Source organism: Podarcis gaigeae (genome assembly GCF_964106915.1).
Source record: "Podarcis gaigeae genome assembly, chromosome: Z".
NCBI lineage: Eukaryota > Metazoa > Chordata > Lepidosauria > Squamata > Lacertidae > Podarcis > Podarcis gaigeae.
In genome coordinates, this window is record NC_139691.1 from 2,193,681 (window position 1) to 2,212,593 (window position 18,913).

An 18,913-nucleotide genomic window follows, 5' to 3' on the forward strand; every position below is an offset into this window, starting at 1 on the left:
AACACCACAAGCAGGATCTGTGTACAATAATACTCTCCCCTCCTGCGGTTTCCAGCAACAGCACACAACCTGCACCAGTTGGGTACCACCTCAAGCTACCTATGGCCTATCTCAATCCACTTTATCATGAAGTCCAGATCATATTGTGATGGAGGGGTGATAGCTGACCTAGAGCAGGGGGCTATTTTCTTCCCCTCCTGTCCCTTTCCCCCTCCTTTTGTATTATCTCTCTTTTTATTGCAAGCTGCCCTGGGGGCCCTCTTGGCTGAGGAGCAGGGTGTGTTTGGCTTCCATCTGTCTCGAGAGACAATGGAGTGCACTCCGGGGTGAAGACAAACCACTGTGTTAGCAGCTCTGAGGTGACCTCCCCAGGTGACAACACACTGACGTGGTCCAAAGGAAAGCAGAGCAAGATGTTTGGCACCGCTGGGCTACACGAGTTGCTGGAAGGAGGCGTACAAGGTGCCATCCAACCATCCTAGGGATTTGTGTAGTTTACTCCTGAGCCTTGCCTTGCCTTGTTTAGGACTAGAGCTTTCCTTCTCCTAGAAGGTCTACCTTCCTAGGTTGAGGAGCCCCACCTGCCCCTCACTTCCCTCTACAGCATATGCAGAAACAATCTTCTTGACTGTTGGACCCACTCTTGGTCTCATCTGTTCAATGCATGAGAACCTTGTCTTCACATTCAGGGGAAATTCCTAACTCACGCAGGGTTTGAGAACCATCAGTTCTCCTCACCTGGTTTAGCCTGCCAGTCAAAGCCATTCCCAGGCTGTGGCTGCTGTCACATGCTGACAGCTTCCAGGAACCACAGGTGAGAAATGAGTGCAGGGTGGGGACCAAAGGCGGACAAACTACCTAAGAATGACATGTACCGCACCAGAGGCACTACTGCTCCCCAAAACCTCATACACCCCAAGGTACAAAAGTGCTAAGCAAATAAATCCTTTTGGATTGCAAGAAGCAACTGTGTTGAAGGACCAGCCTAAGCTTCTTCCTGCTCCCACCCATTGGTGGGATGTGGGTTTTCCCATTTGGCAACGTGCACTTTGACCTGCTTTGGCCCAGAAGCTCTTGCGGCCATTGGAGGCTTGCAGAGCATTAGTAGATATGACTTATTCTGTGATGCAAGAATGTAACTGTGCTCATGCTCAGCTGGATACATTATTCATTCCTGCCTATCAGTGAGCATACACCCAAACCCGAAGTGTTTTAAAGACCATGCAAGCTTGATCTCAAACAAACAAATGCCCTTTAGGTTTCCTTTTTAAATTTCCCGACCTGTGTCTGGACCATGTGAGGTTAATACTTGTTTACTAGAAATGTTGGCGCACCATCTGTCTCCTTCCCGAAAGCCTTTTTTGCATGAGGCTCAGGTTACAATTCTGTGCAAACTGGTCATCAAAACAACAACAAGAAAATCCAGCCTCCCTGTTGTAACCCATCTATTCCTCTCTTTTTCTTTTCCACCCCTAGGCTGAACAAACGTGTATCTCACTGACATGAAAATTAGTTTGGTGGATGGCTGCCTGTCCACTGTTTGGGACTTTTTAGTTCAGAAAAAAAGATAAGTAAGAGGTGACAAGGTAAAAGTTTGTAAAATTATGCACAGCATGAAGAAAGTGGACAAAGAAAAGTTTTTCTCCCTCTCCTAATGCGAGAACTTGTGGACACTCAATGAAGCAGAATGTTGGAAGATTCAGGACAAACAAAAGAAAGTACAGTGGACGCTCGGCTTGCGAACGTGATCCATGCAGGAGGCACGTTCGCAACCCACAGTGTTCGCAACCCGCAGTGCCGTGTCTGTGCATGTGCGGGTTGCGATTTGGCGCTTCTGCGCATGGGCAAAGTGCGATTTAGCGCTTCTGCGCAAGCGCCGAAACCCGGAAGTAACCCGGAGCGCAACCCGAAATCGCACAACCCAAAGTGTCTGTAACCCAAGGTATGACTGTACATGTACATCTTCACAAAGCGCATAGTAAAACTATGGCACTCACTCCCACAGGAGGAGGCGGCAGGGATGGCCACCAAAATTCATGGAAGAGAAGGTTATCAGGGGCTGCTAGCCACAATGGCTCTGCTTTGCTTCCATGGTCAAAGGCAATAAATGCCTCTGAACGCTGGGAGGGGGCCGCAGGAGGGAAGAGTGTTGCTCTTGTGCTCAGGGCCCACTTGCAGGTTTTCCCGCACGGGCATCTGGTTGTCCACTGTGAGAACAGGATGCTGCGCTATGTGGAATCTGATGCATTGCTTCTTTCAGAGACTTGCATAATCTTCAAAGACTTTCAGAGACTTATAAGACTTATGTTTATTTGGTTTTATTTTTTCAAGAGAATCCATTAAGAGTGCATATTTTGTGACTTTCAAAAATTCATAAGTTTTCTGTTTATGTGTTTTCATATATTTCATATTATATAAAGAGTGTATATTGATATCTTATCATTGTATTTGGTCATCGTGTTGCATTGGATATTACTATATTCCACCTTCAGATATTTGAAGATGGCTATTGTCTCTCCTATCAGTCTTGTCTTCTCCAGGCTAAACACCCTCAACTCCCTCAACCTTTCCTCACAAGGCTTGGTTTCCAGACCCTTAATCACCCTGGCCGTCGTCCTCCACACACCTTCCAGCCTGTGAACATCCTTCTTAAACTGTGGCGCCCAGAACTGGACACAGGACGCCAGGTGTGGTCTGACCATGGCAGAAGAGAGTGGGGCTATTACTTTCCATGATTTGGGCCCTAGACTTCTGTTGATGCAGCCTAGAATAGCATTAGCATTTTTTGCTGCTGCATCACAGTCTGGACTCATGTTAAGCTTGTGGTCCACCCAGACCCCTAGATCCTTATATTGCTGCTATAGCAGAATGATATATTAACCTGCTACAGCAGGGGTTTAGATGAACCCTTTACCAATCAGGTGCCGTCTAGATGTCTTCTACAACTTCTATCAGGCCCAGCCATTGAGGCCAATCACAGGGACTGATGTCACAGTTGTAGTCCACAACACCTGGAGGGCACCAGATTGGGGAAGGTTCCAATTCTATCTCAGAAAATGTTATTCTGATAAAGCTACGCCCAGGCGATAGTTTAATCTGGGGTGGCAGCAACAGCAGCTTGAAGACCTTCGTGCAGAGCTAAAATATCTCTTCCACTCCCCCCACACACTTCCTTTTCTGAGCTGGCCATTTCATTTTGACTCATACTTTGACTTGCAAAACCTGCTGTAAGACAATATCAGCTACCTATACCAGCTGCCCGGTTTTACTAATTCATAAACAATGATAACAATATAAGTTTTCCATTCTCTACTGGTTTGTTTTTCGTGGCCAATTAAAAATAAACACAGGGAGATTGGGTTTTACTTGGGGGCGCCACCTCCCTGCATTATACCCCCAGGGGTGGCCTCATCATCTCTTCTGAAGAAGCTTTCAAATTTATTAGATATTCTCCCTGTGCCCCCCCTTGCGATGGCTGCAAAAGAAAAACAGGCAAGGTGTCTTATCTGCTGCCACCACCTCAGAGTTTGCTAGTGAGCCGGGCCTATTAAGCACCCTGTTCACATGTCTAAGAGGGACACAAGTGGCGCTGTGGGTTAAACACCAGAGCCTAGGACTTGCCGATCAGAAGGTTGGCGGTTCGAATCCCCGCGACGGGGTGAGCTCCCGTTGCTCGGTCCCAGCTTCTGCCAACCTAGCAGTTCGAATGCATGTCAAAGTGCAAGTAGATAAATAGGTACTGCTCCGGCAGGAAGGTAAACAGTGTTTCTGTGCGCTGCTCACGTCAAAGTGCAAGTAGATAAATAGGTACCACTCTGGCAGGAAGGTAAACGGCGTTTCCGTGCGCTGCTCTGGTTTGCCAGAAGCGGCATAGTCATGCTGGCCACATGACCCAGAAGCTGTACGCCAGCTCCCTCGGCCAGTAAAGCGAGATGAGCGCCGCAACCCCAGAGTCAGCCACAACTGGACCTAATGGTCAGGGGTACCATTACCTTTACCTCACACGTCTAAACAGTTGACCATGCATGGATGTCTTGCCATGGGACCAACTGGCTCTTTCGGGAGAGGGTAAGCCTTCCCCCGCAGACTTGGGAGCAAAAGGGAGAGAAATCTGACCCATGGGCCACAATCTCCTGCTGAAGCCTTGTTGAAACACACTGGAGCAGCACAGGAGTGTGGTAGCTGGCGACTCCACAGGCACTGACCAACTGGTGCCTTCCATAGGAGAGCATTTTCACAGCTGAACTTTTAGTGTTAGCTGGTGATGGCATTTGGGTTTCTCCAACTCATAGCCCAAAATGTTTTCAGTGGGCCATAGTTGCACCTTGAAACTCTCACAATTGGCTCGCTGCGCGCCCCTCCTGCCCTGTGGGACAGAGAACTGGAGTGTAAATGTGTCAAAAAACCATGAGCCAACCTTGATCGAGCTCCTTGAATACCATGCCTATGCAGTGGGCAGTAACTGAGAGTGTGGCAAGGGCCAGGTTGGCACATACAGGTGCCCAGTGGCTGATCACCACCCTAGGCTCACTGACTGAGACTTTGAATCTGCAGCTCGCTCTCTCCATGGACTCCACGCAAACCAGCCACCAATATTTCTCGTAAGAGGAGTCTGCTGGATCAGGCCAATGGCCCATCTAGTCCATCCTGCTCCCACAGTGGCCAACCAGCCCTTGGTCTGAAAGAGTCTCCCCACTCCTGGACCAGAGATCTTAGCACTTTCAGGAGAATGACGGGCTGAAAGGCACGCAAGACCGTGCTGGATCTTGTCCTCAAGGACCCACCAACCACACCTGTGCCCCCAGCATCAACCATGTTTGCCAGTTGATGGCATGATAAATGGTTCCCCACCCTAAAGAAAGGAAGCACATGTGTGACTTTTGGAAATGAAATCACTATTTATTCCGACCATTCCCTTCACTCCCAACACCCTCTCCGCCCCATAGCAGAAACACACACTCTCACACACTCACCTGAGTGGAGGTCAAAAGGAAAACACTTTATATCCCCCACAAAAATTTCCCAAACCTATTATTCTAAGGCACGCATACACCACAGGTTCAAAGGAGATTGAACTGGTTCTGCAATTCTATTGACAAGCTGGAAAGTGTGCAGAGGAGAGCAAAAGATGTGATCAAGTGTGTCTGGAAGCCAAGCCTTATGAGGAATGGTTGAAGGAGCTGGGTATGTTTAGCCTAGAGAAGAGGAGAGTGAGAAGAGATACAATAGCCATCTTCAAATACCTTAAGGGCTGTCACACAGAAGAGGGAGCAAACTTGTTTTCTCCTGCCATGGAGGGTAGGACTCGAACCCATGGCTTCAAGTTACAAGAAAGGAGATTACAACTAAACATCAGGAAGAACTTTCTGAGAGTAAGAGCTGCTTGACAGTGGAATGGTCTCCCACGAGAGGTTGTGGACTTTCCTTCCTTGGAGATTTTGAAGCAGAGGGTGGATGGCCATCTGTCTTGCATGCTTTACTGATGTTCCTGCATTTGGGCTACATGATCCTTGGAGTCCCCTACGACTTCATGGTTCTGCAATTCTATATTTTCCTCTAGAGATTTTAGGGAATGATGTTTGGGAACTGGCTCCAGGGGGTGAAAGATACAATTGGAACCCGTGGCATATGCTGAAGCAGACATAAATCTGCATATAATGTGTTGTGCTGTTTTTCATGTCTAGACAACTGGGACGTTAACAGGACAGGTGGCTGAGGAGCTCCCCAACAGTGCCCAGCCCTCATAGAAAGCAAAGTAAAACAAATAAAAATCAAAGTTGAAAGCAGGAGGAGCAGGTGATTTGGGCTATGTGTCATAAGGAGAAAGGTCTTGGCACCCAACAACATCCCTGTATTACGTGTTTTACTGCTGCGTGTGATGGGCCAAAATGACCTTGGAAGGAGAAGGTGGGAGGGAAAGAGGAAGCCGGCTGGGCAGAGGACAGGCAGACCACAAAAGGCTTTTCATTTCTCCCAGTAAACTGTACTTTTAATTCTCCTCTCTGAACCTAACCCTCCACAATACATTTCCAGGTGTGTGATGAGCAGGGATGCTGTTCCTTTCTCTCCATTCCTCCCCACCAGCCAGCCATAGTCTACCACCGCTCCTTGCCACTTGCCACTGGCTGGACCACAGCCAAGCCAAGGAGCAGCCCCTGCCCTCTGCCCCCGATGCTCATCTTAGAGCTCATCCAATGGCCCCTTCTCCTTTGCAAGGGCAACGGCGTCCTCTCCACCACCAGGAACCCGGAAGGCCACATAGGGACACCTCTTGACATTGAGGCACACCAGTTTCTGGAGTGAGGCCGTGTTCACCAGCTGGAAGCCAGCCTCACCACCGAAGGTGCTGGGCTTCCAGTACTCTGGGGAGCAGATGGGGTTCCCGAAAAGACCCTTCAAGGAGAATGGGGCCCCGATCTCCACCATGCTCTCGCCGAAAATTGAGTTGTGCTGGCTCTTCTCCACCAGCAGACCTGGGTAGAACTCAAGGGCGTCAATGTCTCTGTACAGGGCCTCCAGTTTGGCAGCAGTTTCTTCTTCACCTGAGAGGAGGAGAGAGAGACGAAGAACTGAATATGGAAGATTAAGGGCAGACAAAGGTCCTCCTTCACACAGTGCACAGATAATCTATGGGACTCCTTCCTGCAGGAGACAGTAGCAGCCACCACCATGGATGCTTTGAAAGAGGATTGCCTTGGCCTCTTCCATGAATTTGTCCAATTAATGGCTCCCAGCCTTGATTGCTCGGCTCTTCCTCCACAGTTGGGAGGCAGAAATGCTTCCAAATCTCAACTGCTAGAAACTACGGGAGGGAAGAGTTGCTCTTGTGCTTGGGTTCTGCTTACGGGTTTCCCATTGGAGAAACTGCTTGGCCACTGTGAGAATGAGATGCTGGGCTAGATGGGCCATGGTCCTGATCCAGCGAGGCTCCTCTTCTGCTCCAAAGTGGGTTGTGATTCTGTATTTAATTTACAGTCATAGCTCATGTTACGTTTGCTTCAGGCTGCGCGTTTTCAGGTTGCGTCCTGCGGCGACCCGGAAGTACCGGAAAGGGTTACTTCCGGGTTTTGCCACTCGCGCATGCGCAGACATGCAAAATGACATCACACGCATGCGCAGAAGTGGTGAATCGCAACCCTTGTGTACGCAGAAGCAGGTTGCGTTCTTTTCAGGTTGTGAACGTGGCTCCGGAACGGATCCCGTTTGCAATCAGAGGTACCACTGTATTTCAAAAATTATATCTCATTTTCCTTCAAGGAGCTCAAGAAGACACAAAGACTCTCTTCCTCCCCATGTTATTTTCACAACAGACAATTTCCCTCTTCCGCCTCATCCCCCCCACCTCATGCCTGCCCCTCAGCTTCAGAGGTAGACTGCCTCTGAATATGGACTTTCTGCTTAACTACCCTGGCTCCTCCCCCTCACTGGATTGAGCCTCTAAGGCTAAGTGGTCATCCCTGCAGTGATGCATCTTGTGGCAATGAGTTCTGTATGCTGCGGGGTGGGGATGTCTGGGACCTCAGGGTGAAAGGTGAGTGATACATTCAAATATATTAATAAACAGTTCTGAATCTTCTATGTGTCCATTTCAGTGGACAACACTGAATTCAAGCCCTCTAGGAAAAACAGGCTCTACTCCATGCATACTCTTTCAGAAACCAACATCTCCCTTCACTCTCTACCCCCCCCCCCCCAAATTTAAACACCACACACACACACACACTTTTCAGCCTTTCCTCACAGGGAAACACAATGGCCTTTGCAGGGTGGGGGTGGCATCTAAAGTGCCCCTCATAGTGACCCCTCTGAGAGCCCCCTGCCCTCATTCCGGCAGGATGCCTGCCCTACCTGTCAGCTCCTGGAAGGAGGTGTAGGGCTTCATGCCAAACCTCTTCCGGTATTCGTTGAAGGACTGGAGGCGCAGCAGCCTTGACTCCTCAATGACTCCAATGGCCACTTTAAGAAGCTGCTTGTGGATGTTCGGTACCCCACCAATCTGAAAAGCCAATGGAGAGGCTTGGTTAGCAGGAGGGGAGGGGCCAAGCCACCTAGATTTCCCACCAACCCTTGAGAAGTTCCCATTTTCATGCAATCATAAGTAATTTGTTGGGATGGTTGGGGTTCAGATCTAGCCTGCAGACCCTCCGTTGGGAGGGCAGGGCTCAAAGTCCAAATCCCACTTCTGACACCAAAGTTGCTTCCACAGCTGCAGGACTGAGGCTCTGCTTTTCTACAGTCAGCAGGAAGGATAATTAAAATGGTGGTTTGGGGCAGCACTTAATATAGCACTGTGATCCCATTAAGTCTCTCCCTGGGACCATGACCCTTCTGTAATGTCTACTCACATGTAAGTCTCCTTCAGTTAAGGGTCCCCTGCAATGTTAATAAGTTCTTTCACAGCAGGCCTTCCCATGCCCTTCCTTTCTAGTCAACAAGGCTGAGGGATTTGTGGCGAATTGCTCCTTGATCAGTCAGTTCCTGTTCCCCATTAGTGGCTTTAATTACCATTCATTGTTTACTTCTCCCCTCTTCTTTCTTTATGGAGCTATAATTTTCCTTCTCTTAAGGTGCAGCTGATCACAAATCCCTCAGCTGCACTGAACAGGAAGCAATAAAATAGCCCGTGAGCAGGAAAACTTTGAATGAGCAGTAACCCTTAAAATCCTCAGCCATGCTGGCCAGGCATTTATATGAAAATAGCCTTTTAAGGGAGGGAGGGGAAGAAAGAAAGAGGCCACAAATCAGCACAGCAAAAAAACAAAGAAAGAGAACAGCAAATGCACTGTTCAAACTCTTATCCACTTTCTGCAATAGTGGTTCCCAAGTGGGTGCTATCACCCCCTGGGGAAGGATTACCTAGTGGGGTGCTAAGAGGCAAGGGTGCGCTGGAGGTGGGTACCTCTGAGCACGCCAAGTGTTTACTTACCATTGGCCAGGTTATACCTCCCTAAAGCAAAACACCTTCCTCACTTTATATTTAAAGTTTTACTGCTCCTCTCATTGTCAAATCTGTTTCCTTTGTTCACATTTGTTTAGCTAATTACTGGCAACAGCTATTTATTTTCTGATAAGTTAGTGACCATGAATCTGTGATAGGTGAAGAGTGTGTGTGTGTGTGTGTGTGTGTGTGTGTGTGTGTGCAGTGCTTTTTTTCCTTAAAAAAAAAAGTTTAGGGGTCCTCTTTTTCCTACTCATATTGAAATACTGCCCTTCAATGAGGCCAAACTTAGATTCACAATGTGTCTCCCAGAAAAAAGCACTGTGTGTATGTGTATATATATATATGAATGATTCCTGCTAAGCGATTTTAAACCAGGTATTGGGAAACTGGTTTCACTTCATCAAGCCAATCTGTCGCATTGAGAATTTACTGAACAGTGAAATACAGTGGTGCCTCGCAAGACGAAATTAATCCGTTCCGTGATTCTCTTTGTCTAGCGGTTTTTTCGTCTTGCGAAGCAAGCCCATTGACAGCTTAGCGGATTAGCGCTATTGGCGGTCTAGCGGCTTTTAGCGATCAGCTGAGAAGCGGCTTATCAGCGGAACAGCTGATAAGCGGCTTAGCGCTTAGGGAAAGGGCAGAAAAAAGCGAGAAAAAAACGCAGGAACTCGCAAGATTTTTTCGTCTTGCGAAGCAACCCCATAGAGAAATTTGTTTAGCGAAGCGCCTCCAAAAACGGAAAACCCTTTCGTCTAGCGGGTTTTTCGTCTTGCGAGGCGTTCGTCTTGCGGGGCACCACTGTAGTTACTTAGCAAGTCTCTTGCTAAGCTGATATCACTGGATCAGGTTCATCAGTTCCATTGACTTAATTACACTAAATACAGTGGTGCCCCGCAAGACGAACGCCTCGCAAGACGAAAAACCCGCTAGACGAAAGGGTTTTCCGTTTTGGAGACGCTTCGCAAAACGAATTCCCCTATGGGGTTGCTTCGCAAGACGAAAAAAATCTTGCATCCCCCGCGGGTTTTTTTCCGCTTTTTCCGCCCTTTTCTTAAGCCGCTAAGCCGCTTATCAGCTGTTCCGCTGATAAGCCGCTTCTCAGCTGATCGCTAAAAGCCGCTAGACCGCCAATAGCGCTAATCCGCTAAGCTGTCAATGGGCTTGCTTCGCAAGACGAAAAAACCGCTAGATGAAGAGCCTCATGGAATGGATTAATTTCGTCTTGCGAGGCACCATTGTAGCTTTAATTCGCTTTTCAACAAATGTGTGCTTAATTGTCACTGTTTTGAATTTTATTGTGTTGGTATCTTCCACAGTGGGTCATGTAAACCGCTATTCGGAATACAGTCATTCCTCGGGTTAAATAGGCTTCAGGTTGAGCGTTTTCAGGTTACACTCCGCAGCAACCCGGAAGTAATGGAATGCGTTACTTCTGGGTTTTGCTGCTAGCGCATGCACAGACACTAAAAACGATGTCACGTGCATGCATGGAAGCAGTGAATCGTGACCTGCACACACGCGCAGATGCAGGTTGCATTCACTTCAGGATGTGAACGGGGCTCCGGAACGGATCCTGTTCGCATCCAGAGGTACCACTGTAATGCTTTTTATAGGGTAGGGGGACACTGGGGCAAGTTTGCAAAACCAGGGGGCAGTGGCCCAGAAAAGCTGGGGAACCACTGATCTATTAGAACTAAAAGCCGACAGTTACAGCTGGCATGGTAGGGCTACTCGAGGTATGTCAGTTCCCTAGGTTTGCTCGCTTTCCCATCCTGGTGGACCAAGAACCCTCCTGCTCCTCAAGATTGGCTTGGCCCTTTGGGATGGGTGTGGCCAATGCACCCACCTGCCCAGCTTGCTGCCTGGAGAAGGCATCTACAAGGGCCTCCACTCCATAGTCCATCAGCATAGTGGTGTTGTAGACAAACTGGTTGTAGCTGTACTCTTGATCCTGGATCTTGAAGGTATCTGGCATCAGTGGATGCCAATGGTAGAGCTGGTTGAATTCCACTGCAATGCGGTTCCGGTACTGGAACTGGACTCCAAAGAGGAGTTCTGGGTCGAACTTCAGCTGTAGGAAGTAGCCACTCAGATGCTGGACATAGTCCTCAATGACGATCTTAATGGTCTCACCTGGGGAGGGAGGGAGTCAACGGGTAAGGATGCAGGCAACTGAGCTCATGATCTAAGAACATAAGAGGAGGCCACTGGATCAGGCCAAATGGGCCCCATCTAGCCCAGGATCCTGTCCTTCCAGTGGCCACCAGATGCCCAATGGGAATCCAGCAAACAGGATTTAAGCACAGGAGCCTTCTCCCTTCCTGTGATTTCCAGCTTCTGGTTTTCAGGAGCACTGCTGCTCCTAACTGCAGAGGCAGAACACAACCATCATAGCTAGAAGCTATTGACAGCCGTCTCCTCCATGAATTTGTCTATCCCTTTTTTAAAGTGATCTAGGTCGGTGGCTATTGCTGCGGTTCCATAGATTAACTATATGGTGCATGAAGAAGGACTTTGTCTGTCCTGAATCTTCCAACACTCAGCTTCACTGGATGTCCCAGAGTTCTAGTGCTATGCATTCTGACAGGCCAAAAGGCAGGGTATGAATAAATATATAATTATTACTATTACGTGGGGGGGGGGGGGAAGAGAAAGACTTTTCTCTCTCCACTTTCTCCATGCTAGGCCTAACATTGTATACTTCTATTATGTCACTCACCTCTTGAACTAAAAAGCCGCAAACATCTCACCTTGCCAATCCCACCTAAGCCCTGAAGATAATAAGGGCTTGGTGGTCCATTCCACAACAAAGTTTTTAACATACAAACATCATTCTGCAAGGTGGTATTATCATGCTGGACTTTGGAGCTGTACCAGCTTCTTAATCTGTCCAAACAGGTCAAGAATCCAGGAAATCTGATGCTTATGTGCTTTTTAAAATACTGGTGCTAAAACAGTCAAGCTTCACAGATTTCGCCTCTCTTGTTCCTTTGGTGGTGGACTCCACTGGAGGTTTTTCAACAGAGGTTGGGTGGCCCTCTATCAGGGATTCTTTAGCTGAGATTCCTGAATTGCAGGGGGTTGGACGATATGATCTGTGTGTGTGTGTGTGTGTGTGTGTGTGTGTGTGTGTGTGGAATATCTTTCCAATGCTACCAAGTCTATAATTTTCAAATGCAAATTGTTTCCTCATTAATTGATGGAGAATCGATGAGTGCGTGTGTGCGTGTGTGTCTGTGTGGAGGAAATAACACTGGAAGAATGTTGGCATGGTGCTTGGTTGGAACACCCCTCTGCCCTGTTGCCCTCCCCCACAGCCCTCCCCCCTCACACACCAATAAGAATGAGCCTTGCGGTCTGGAACAGCTGCTCATCATCCCAGGTGGGGTGAATCTGCTTGAGAAGGTCACAGACGCGGTTGTGCTCGCGGAGCCAAATGGTGGCGTACATCATGAGTCCTGGGAGCAGCCCAAAGACCTCCTGGCCCACAGCCAGCTGCTTTTCTGCAGGGATGTGCTTTGGGTAGATCATGTGCACGGGGGCGTCCAGTACCGTCGGGGGATAAATTTCCCCTTTCACCACCTAGGGAGGTGAGAGAGGAAGGGTGCTCATCAGGGGTGCATCTCAAACACCTCGCAGGCCCAAGCTATCTGAAATATCATGTCCTCCCATACGAACCTGCCCTTCTCTTGGTCCCATCACCCTCATGTACATGCTTCATAACCTGCCCAGGAAATATTTATTCTGAAGGGGATTAGAGACATTCTAAAACCAGACAAATGAAACACAGATTTGCCTCCTGTGGCATCGGACAGAGTACACCACCTGGGATGATGAGCAGGCCAGACTGTTTGCCCATCTAGCCCAGTATTGACTATTTTGATCAGAAGCAGCTGTCTAGGGTCATCCTGTTTTGCTCTCCCAAGGCACGAGGACCATTTATCCACTTTCATACCTGGTATTTCAACTTCCCGTCTCGGAAGAGCCTCAGTTCATGTTGGCGTTCCAAGTTGTCTCCATATAAATGTCCAAGATCCACCTGCAGAAAAGGTCCAGGTGGTTACAGCTCATGAAACTGTAGCAGTTGCTTTGTATTTAGAAATTTTGAAAGCATGTAAGTACATCAGAAGAGCCCTGCAGCCGGATCAGGCTAGTGGTTTCCAGCAACTGGTATTCAAAGCATCACTGCCTCCAGCTGCAGATATAGAAAGACCTGTTTCTAACTGCTCACATTTATAAACTTCTTAAACGTATATTTTATATTTTGCATGAACTGCTTAGAGATGTTATTGCTTACCTGGTACCCAAATTCAGGTAACATAAAATAAAGAATTTAAAGCATTGGTGTACAATAAAACAATATAAAAATTAACCTGTGTAATTAATTTCTTCCCTGCCCGTCCTGCCCCTCCCCCTGCCCCCCAAAAAGTACTGTATTGGGGTTTAAACCTACTTGGGAGCAAGTCCCCTGATGGGGAGTGGATTAATTGCCCTTCCCTTGTATCTCTCTGCTCTTGATTCCACCCACCCAACTCAGGGAACAGCTTTTGCTTTTCCAAAAGGACTGCCAGACTTTCAATATTATTTATCTAATGTATTCATATTCTTGGAAGTGAGTGATGTGGATTTGGAAGGTGAGTCTGGATGATGCCACGAGTCCCTTCCGATTCTTGGGGTCCTGTACCTGGGGAGCGTTAGATTCAAAGAGAGGATCCTACTGCTGAACTAGCCAGGCAAGTTTCTTTGTAAGACGATGGCCTTGGCTGGCCACTGCAGTGTCCTCATCCGCATCCCAAAAGGATGGGCTCCATTGCAAGAGCTACAGTGAAGGGATGAGGCCCTCCAGGCTGATGGGTGGGCATTTTCTCTCCCTCCTCACCTGGCTGCTAGGTAGGAGAACAAGAGCCAGGGTGGTGTGGGGGAGATGGGCTGAAAAAAGCAGGCTGGAAGCTGGAGACCCAGAGACACGCTTGCTCTGTGCTGGATCCCAAAACCCATTGGGATGTTAATGCTGTGAGTCTCTCCATCTTACGCTCAGGTTGTATAGATGTGTAAATAAAACTACATATCCTAAGGACACCACAATCTCCGGTGACTTTCACTCCAAGGAAACTGAACCTGGGTAAGCACCTGGAACCCCTGGGGTCTCTCACTACTTGGGAGATTAGGGTGGCATTTAAGCAACCTTTCAGGATGTGCACACTTGCAAGGTGGCTTACAAAACCACAAGTATACATGCTTCCATTTGATGTATTTTTTGTTTTGTCACCCAATGCCAAGAGAAACTCATGCTTCACGTGCTGTTTTAAGCTCCTTTCTGTATCTACTGGAATTCTCCTTGTCCTCATGGGTGATGCATCCTTGGATGAAGCCCAAGCATTGCCCACAAAAGCCCTTGACTAAAGCAACCCTCACCGAACTCTGCATAGCTCTTTTAAATGTGAAGCCACCATTGACCTTCTAAGGGCCTTGAATTTAGGCAGCTGCAGAAGTGGGCACTCCACTTGGTCCTAGAAAAGTTCTGTCTTTTCTCCATTCCACCATGTTTTCTTCCACCCCTTCATCAAGGCTGCAATGTGCGGGACTTCATTTGTGCCTGATCCAGAAGCTGCAGTTAGTGCAGAAGGCTGCAGCACGGTTGCTAATACCTGTGCTCAGAGACCTGCACTGGTTGCCCATTTGCTACTTGCCCAACTTCAAGGTGTCCCTGTTGGTATACAAAGCCCTGAACAACCTGGGACCAGTTTACCTACGAGACCCCCTTGCCTCACATGTGCCCACTCAATCACTTTGATTGGCAGAGCTAGCAGTGTTACAGGGGCGACATATTACCCGTCCCGCTTTAGTAAAAACTTGGTCCTTTAGTGTGGCAGCCTCTACACTTTGGAACTCCCTGCCTCTTGATATCAGGCAGAGGAGCCCTCACTGTACTTTTCGTGGTGCCTGCTAAAAACATCCTTGTTTAGACAAGGCATTTTACTATTGTACTGTTGATAGTGTATTAACATGGTCTGTGTGTGTGGTTTGGGAGCTGCACAGTCAGGGGAAAAACAATGCTGTCCAGGGTTGTAAAGATTGCGGAGAGAATAATTGGGTGCACTCTTCCCACCTTTTTTTTTTTTTAAAAAAATATATTTTATTAAGGGTTTTCTTGTTTTACAGTGTAAGTGTAATGCCTCGTGTATTTTTTTTTCCCCCGTGTAACATTTTTACAAATCCATTTCATTTGTTGAGGCATTAGGAGGAGAAGAAAAAAGAAAAAAGAAGAAGAAAGGAGGGTGGAAGGAGGGGAGATGGATGGGGGTGGGGTGGGGTAGCGGTGTTTCTATTATGCTTAATGTATGTAGTTTGGTGTCAGCGTGCTTGTGTTGTTCACTTGTGTTCCTTTGGTGGTGAGAGAGGTTGGGGTTGGCCTAGGATGTGATTGTTTGTTTGTGATTGGCTGTGGTGATCTTTGTTTTCGTGTGTGAGTGAGGTGGGTGGGTGTTTTGGGTCAAGTTAGCCATATTGATTTGTATGCTGTTGGTGGATTATTGTCATTGTCCTGTTGGGCTGTGTATGTGATAAAGGGGAGCCATACCGGGGTGAAGGTGTCTTCTTCTGTTTGTCCCCGTGTCAGTTTCAGTTTGTTAGTTAATTTTTCTAGTAGGGCTGTTTCCCATACTATTTGGTACCATTGGTCCATGCTTACTCCTGACAGGTCTCTCCAGTGTCTGGTTATGGTGTTTCTGGCTGCTGAAAGTAGGTGGGTTATGAGTTCTTTGTGGAGTAAATGGGCATTGTTGTCTTGGAAGATGTTTAGTAGGGCCAATTCTGGGGTGAAGTCTAATACTTGCTTTGTTATTTTACATATTTCTTGTATGGCTGTTGTCCAGAATAGTTGGATTTTGGGACACTCCCACCACATGTGGAGGTATGTGCCTGTGGAGGTGCACCCTCTCCAGCATTTTGGTGAGGTTCCTGGGTGTATTAGCGCTAGTTTCCTTGGTGTTAGGTACCACCTGTAGGTGAGTTTCAGTGTGAGTTCTTTTCTTTTTGTTGATATGGATTTAAAGGGGGGTTTAGACCACATTCTGGTCCATTGAGTGGGGTTAATCTCACACTCTTCCCACCTTGGATCAAATCTATGCTTCCAGGTATCATAAGAAAGCTGCAGAGATAGCGCAGGATAGTGCCCACCCCGGAAATGATCTCTTCCAGCTTCTGCCTTCTGGAAGAAGGTACAGGGTTATCAAGACTAGGACTAGTCGCCTGAGAAACAGTTTCTATCCAAATGCGATTTTGGTTTTAAACGCTGTGTAAGGTAGTCTCTATGGGAGTATATTGTATTCAATTATGGGGTATCAGAATTTTTAGGGAGCTAACCAGGCTAGGATAGCAGGCTTCTTGGGTTTTTGAATGTCTGATTTTGTTGTTCTGTATGGGGCAAGGACAATAAAGATTATCGTATCGTATCATATCGAGCCTACCCAGTTGAGATAATTCCAAACTGTTTTAGTGTTTTAACTTTTGTATGTTTTAAAGTACTGTTGTAATTTTGTCTTGATTTTGTTTGTTTGTTTTATCTTTTTGCAAGCCACTTTGAGGTTCTTTTTTTAAAAAAACAACCAAGCAGTGTATATCAATGTTGTATTGGGGGTGGGGGAAACACCTTTGAGGGTCACTCCCTGCCCTTTTTTCTGCAGCAAGAGACCCAGGATGAGGCTTTGAAGGCCCCCAGAATTTAGCATGCTAGGGCTCTGCTCACCCCATGGCCTAGAGCTCTGGTGAAGCCATGGCCCATCTTCCCAGACGTCTTGAAGAACTGGTGCGTGAAGTGTTGGGCAAAGAACGCAAACATCAAGTTTGTCCCCTGGGGGTCCGGGTAGAATTTCTTGCGCAGGAAAAACTCTTCAGCTACTAGCTGTGCATCAGGAAGCTGTGGCGGCCCTGCAAGAGAGGAACGAAAAAGCAATTCCAAAGTTGCCCCTCTGGCGTGTGGCTATTTATTTAATAGAATCATAGAACAGCTGAGTTGGAAGAGACCCCAATGGCCATTTAATCCAATTCCCTGCAGTGCAGGAGTCACAGCTAAAGCTGCAAGACTCCTGTAGCCAAGGCAGGGGGCTCAGGCATGCCCTTATAGGATAATAATAATAATAATAATAATAATAATAATAATAATAATAATTTATTTATACCCCGCCACTCTGGGTGGCTTCCAACAAAATAGTAAAATACAATAGTCTATTAAACATTAAAAGCTTCCCTAAACAGGGCTGCCTTCAGGTACACACCAGTCGATCATGGGACTCATCTTTTTTAACTTTTGAAGTGGTTAAAGGTGATAGTAAACAGCTGCAGAATTGAGTGGTGGCCTTTCATATGTGAATGAACCACTACAAAGACTCCAAGAGTTGGAAGGGTCCCAAAGGGTCATCTAGTCCAATCCCCTGCAATGCAGAAATCACATGACAGATGACCAGCCAAGCTCTGTTCAAAAACAAGAGAGAGTCCGCAACCTCCCTAGAGAGTCTGCTCCACTGCTGAACAGCTCTTATTGTGAGAAAGTCCTTCCCGATGTTGAGTCGGACTCTCCTTTCTTGTAACTTGAAGCCGTTGGTTCCAGAGAGGCAGAAAACAAGCTTGCTCCCTCTTCCATGTGACAGCCCTTCAGGTATTTGAAGATGGCTATCATATTTCCTTTCAGTCTCCTCTTCTCCAAGCTAAACATATCCAATTCCTTCAACCATTCCTCATAAGGCTTGGTTTGTAGGTCTTGCTCGCACTGTGCATTGGGTCAGACTAGACAATTTGAAAGAGCCCCTTCCAAACTCTTCAGTTCTGTGCCTGTTATTGAACCTATCACTGATGAGACAAATAAATAAACAAACCCTCGCTCTGAGCTGCGTCCCCTCCCTAATAACACAGCCCTCCTTGCCAGCCCACACCTAGATGCTATCAACAGAAACTTTCACACTACACCGCTTTCATCTCTTGGAAAAGTTAAGCCATGTGACACAGCTGTGAAGGCAGGAATGGACTTGATACGGAGCAGATTTCACTGCTGCTATCTCAAGAGAAAAGTTAAGCTGGGGTGCAGTGAAGGCCCTGCTGAGCTGCACCCACCTTTGGTTCCCATTGGCGTGGGGCAGTCGGTGGGCACTGGTGGGAGCACCCTAGTGAAATAGCTGACATTGGCGTAGGACTCCCAGCTGATGTAGCCGTGGGCGGAATTGTACGTGGGTGGACTGGGGATGAGATTGGCTCGGACTGCAGAGAAAGAGAAAGAGAGAGAAGAGTGCAAAATAAACCTCCATGGAACACTGGCCAACTGACACCTTCCTCCACAGTGATGCTCTTGGGCAGGGGTTGGCAAAGTTTACCTTACCTGGGCTGGTTCACTCCAGAGGAGATCCCTCCATGGCCCTTGATTTCCAGTGTTAGTGTTTGTGCAGACATGATTTTTGGTGCCGCGGAAGCGAATCCCCGTGCCGTGCCGATTTAGTGCAGTACGTGGGGACTCGCCAAGCGGGCGGCTCAGTTCGGGGGTGGCTTGTGAGCCGGTTAAACGACCCCCATGGACCGCTTGTGGCCCATGGGCCTTAGGTTGCTGACCTCTGCTCTTAGGGATCTCCCATTTGTTGCCAGTGTGGCTTGTTCTGTAGAGCATGAAATCTCCAGATCCCCGCAGTAACCTGGCATGTTGGATCCATTCACAAGAGCCCTCTCCCCTCCTGCAGTTTCTGGCAAATGATATTTGGAATGATTGCTGCCTCCAAATGTGCAGAGCAAAGCCATTTTGGCTAGGAGCCATCACTGCCTCCTGTAGGAGCGAATTGGCCCAATGGATTGTGCCCTCCATGCTAATTAGTGGGAAACCTGGGCGAACTGCTGGAAGCATCCATAGGATATGGATCCTTCTTGCCAAGATCTCAGGATTCCTGGGATGATTCCCCGCCCCCCTTGTGCAATCATGCTCCAAAGCTCATT

At 47.8% G+C, this 18,913-nt stretch overlaps 1 protein-coding gene across 1 annotated transcript in view; it reads right to left on the reverse strand.

Moving 5' to 3' along the window:
• Nucleotides 1-4,874: 4,874 nt before the first annotated feature.
• Nucleotides 4,875-18,913, reverse strand: part of PTGS1 (prostaglandin-endoperoxide synthase 1) — a 48,241-nt gene continuing 34,202 nt past the window's right edge. Inside the window, exons 5-11 of the mRNA XM_083721789.1 lie at nucleotides 18,050-18,193; nucleotides 16,689-16,870; nucleotides 12,897-12,980; nucleotides 12,277-12,523; nucleotides 10,788-11,074; nucleotides 7,849-7,996; nucleotides 4,875-6,542 (exon numbers count right to left, since the gene is read on the reverse strand). Of these exons, the coding sequence (XP_083577915.1) occupies nucleotides 6,181-6,542; nucleotides 7,849-7,996; nucleotides 10,788-11,074; nucleotides 12,277-12,523; nucleotides 12,897-12,980; nucleotides 16,689-16,870; nucleotides 18,050-18,193 (1,454 nt within the window). The 3' untranslated portion in view covers nucleotides 4,875-6,180. The remainder of the gene's footprint in view (nucleotides 6,543-7,848; nucleotides 7,997-10,787; nucleotides 11,075-12,276; nucleotides 12,524-12,896; nucleotides 12,981-16,688; nucleotides 16,871-18,049; nucleotides 18,194-18,913) is intronic.